The 1,565-nt window shown below is 35.7% G+C and overlaps 1 protein-coding gene across 1 annotated transcript; it reads left to right on the plus strand.

Moving 5' to 3' along the window:
* The first annotated feature begins 10 nt into the window (after window positions 1–10).
* LOC111396457 lies at window positions 11–1,244 on the plus strand. Its single transcript, XM_023022888.1, has 3 exons — window positions 11–446; window positions 522–714; window positions 802–1,244. Exons 1-3 carry the CDS (start codon window positions 274–276, stop codon window positions 949–951), a joined length of 516 nt encoding a protein of 171 aa, XP_022878656.1. The 5' UTR covers window positions 11–273; the 3' UTR covers window positions 952–1,244.
* The last annotated feature ends 321 nt before the right edge of the window (window positions 1,245–1,565 follow it).

Below are 1,565 nucleotides of genomic sequence, written 5' to 3' on the forward strand. Positions count from 1 at the left end.
GAGAAGGTATACCTATTTGTTTATAATTTATGACTTCATTTTTGTTTTGTCAAATGAATTCTAGCATAATGTACCAAACATCTAAACTGGGGTTTTCTAACATATAATTTAGGACAATTTAATTTCTAATTCAGTTTTGAATAGAAATGGTTCTGTTTTAGCTATGATAGAAATCCGGGACACTCGTGTATGTTCATAGTTCTTAGTAGGGATCGAGCAGAAGGTGCATCAATTTTTAGTAGCTTATCTGATTTGGTTCTGATCGAAATGTAGATGGTTGGCATAAAGAGGTCATATCCCTTCTCTATGGAAACTCCTCCAGCCCCTTCTTTCCTGGGAAAAATTCATCACGGCCATCTAATTACCATATCGGGTTCAGATGAATCCTGTTCATGTAGCAACAGATGCACTACACAGATGGAGCCAAGCATAAAAATATACAGCAGGTATCTCATGTGCTCGTCTGACCCCTCGAATATATGCAGAGTATGCTAACGGCATTTCTTTAATGATATTTTCAGAGAGTGCCCTTCAACCCCAATTCCTCTCCCTGAACGAAATCCAAGTGAACTAATCAGAGAAAATAGAGGACTGAGTGGAGATTTTCTCACATTGGCTCCTCCTTCAGCTGCAGCTTCTTCCTCTCTTCTGAACTCAAAACATAAGGGCCAGCACGGGCAAGACTTATCTGATTCTGAATACTTTCACTGTCAGGTGTAAATCAAGACATAATTTACATTTCCATGCACCTCATGAATTTTCTTCATTGCCTTAACATTTTTACTTTTATTCCATTGTTAGGAAAGTGCCAAAGATCCGAACCAAAGTTTGATGGAACAACCGCCTTTTACCTTTTTCCCGTCCAATGTACAAATCGGACAAGGAACAACCTATGTCGACAATGGAAATGGAGAAAAACAAGTAGCAATCGATCTCAATCTAAAGCTATAGTCTTGCTCAAGTCTTATGGTAATCTTATCCGTGCAAGTGTATGATGTCTCCATTAAATGGCTTGAGTTTGTCCTTTTCAAGTTTTCGCGATTTACATTGGTAATATGGAGCTGAATATGTAAGATTGATCCTTAAAATGATGAAATGTTGGTATTAATAGGAAAAAGATAGTGAGAGGAAGAGTAAATCTTGTTTGTTTAAAGCTATGGAAAAGCAAATTTGGTGGTGGCTCTACCAAACCTTTTGATGTTTTCTGTTTCATTTACTTGGTTGGTAGTATTGGCAACAAACTAGCATGTGACTTGTGTACATCTTATTATGATTTTGTCTTGTCTTGTTTCAAATTAAAGAATGACTACAAATAGTATAATTCGTTTGGAAGGCAAGGGCAAAGGGGAGGTATTTTATCGGGCCAACTTTAGCACTTGTTCGGTGGGTATTAAAATTAAAATTTTTGAAGATTTCTATAAAAATTGATGAAATACGTGGTTGAAAGGTTTTGAGTCCTATGAATTATGTGGTTAAAACTATTATTGATTTTGACTTAAATAAAATTCAGATTTTAATTCCTATTAAATATGGGCTAAAATGGGCCTTAAATTTGAAATTTTATT

This window comes from Olea europaea, chromosome 6, assembly GCF_002742605.1.
Source record: "Olea europaea var. sylvestris chromosome 6, O_europaea_v1, whole genome shotgun sequence".
In the NCBI taxonomy this organism is placed as follows: Eukaryota; Viridiplantae; Streptophyta; class Magnoliopsida; order Lamiales; family Oleaceae; genus Olea; species Olea europaea.

Coding starts and splice junctions, on each gene's coding strand:
- LOC111396457 (XM_023022888.1), top strand. CDS start 274: ATGGTTGGCATAAAGAGGTCATATCCCTTCTCTATGGAAACTCCTCCA. Junction 447..521: donor AGCATAAAAATATACAGCAG/GTATCTCATGTG, acceptor TGATATTTTCAG/AGAGTGCCCTTCAACCCCAA. Junction 715..801: donor CTGAATACTTTCACTGTCAG/GTGTAAATCAAG, acceptor TTCCATTGTTAG/GAAAGTGCCAAAGATCCGAA.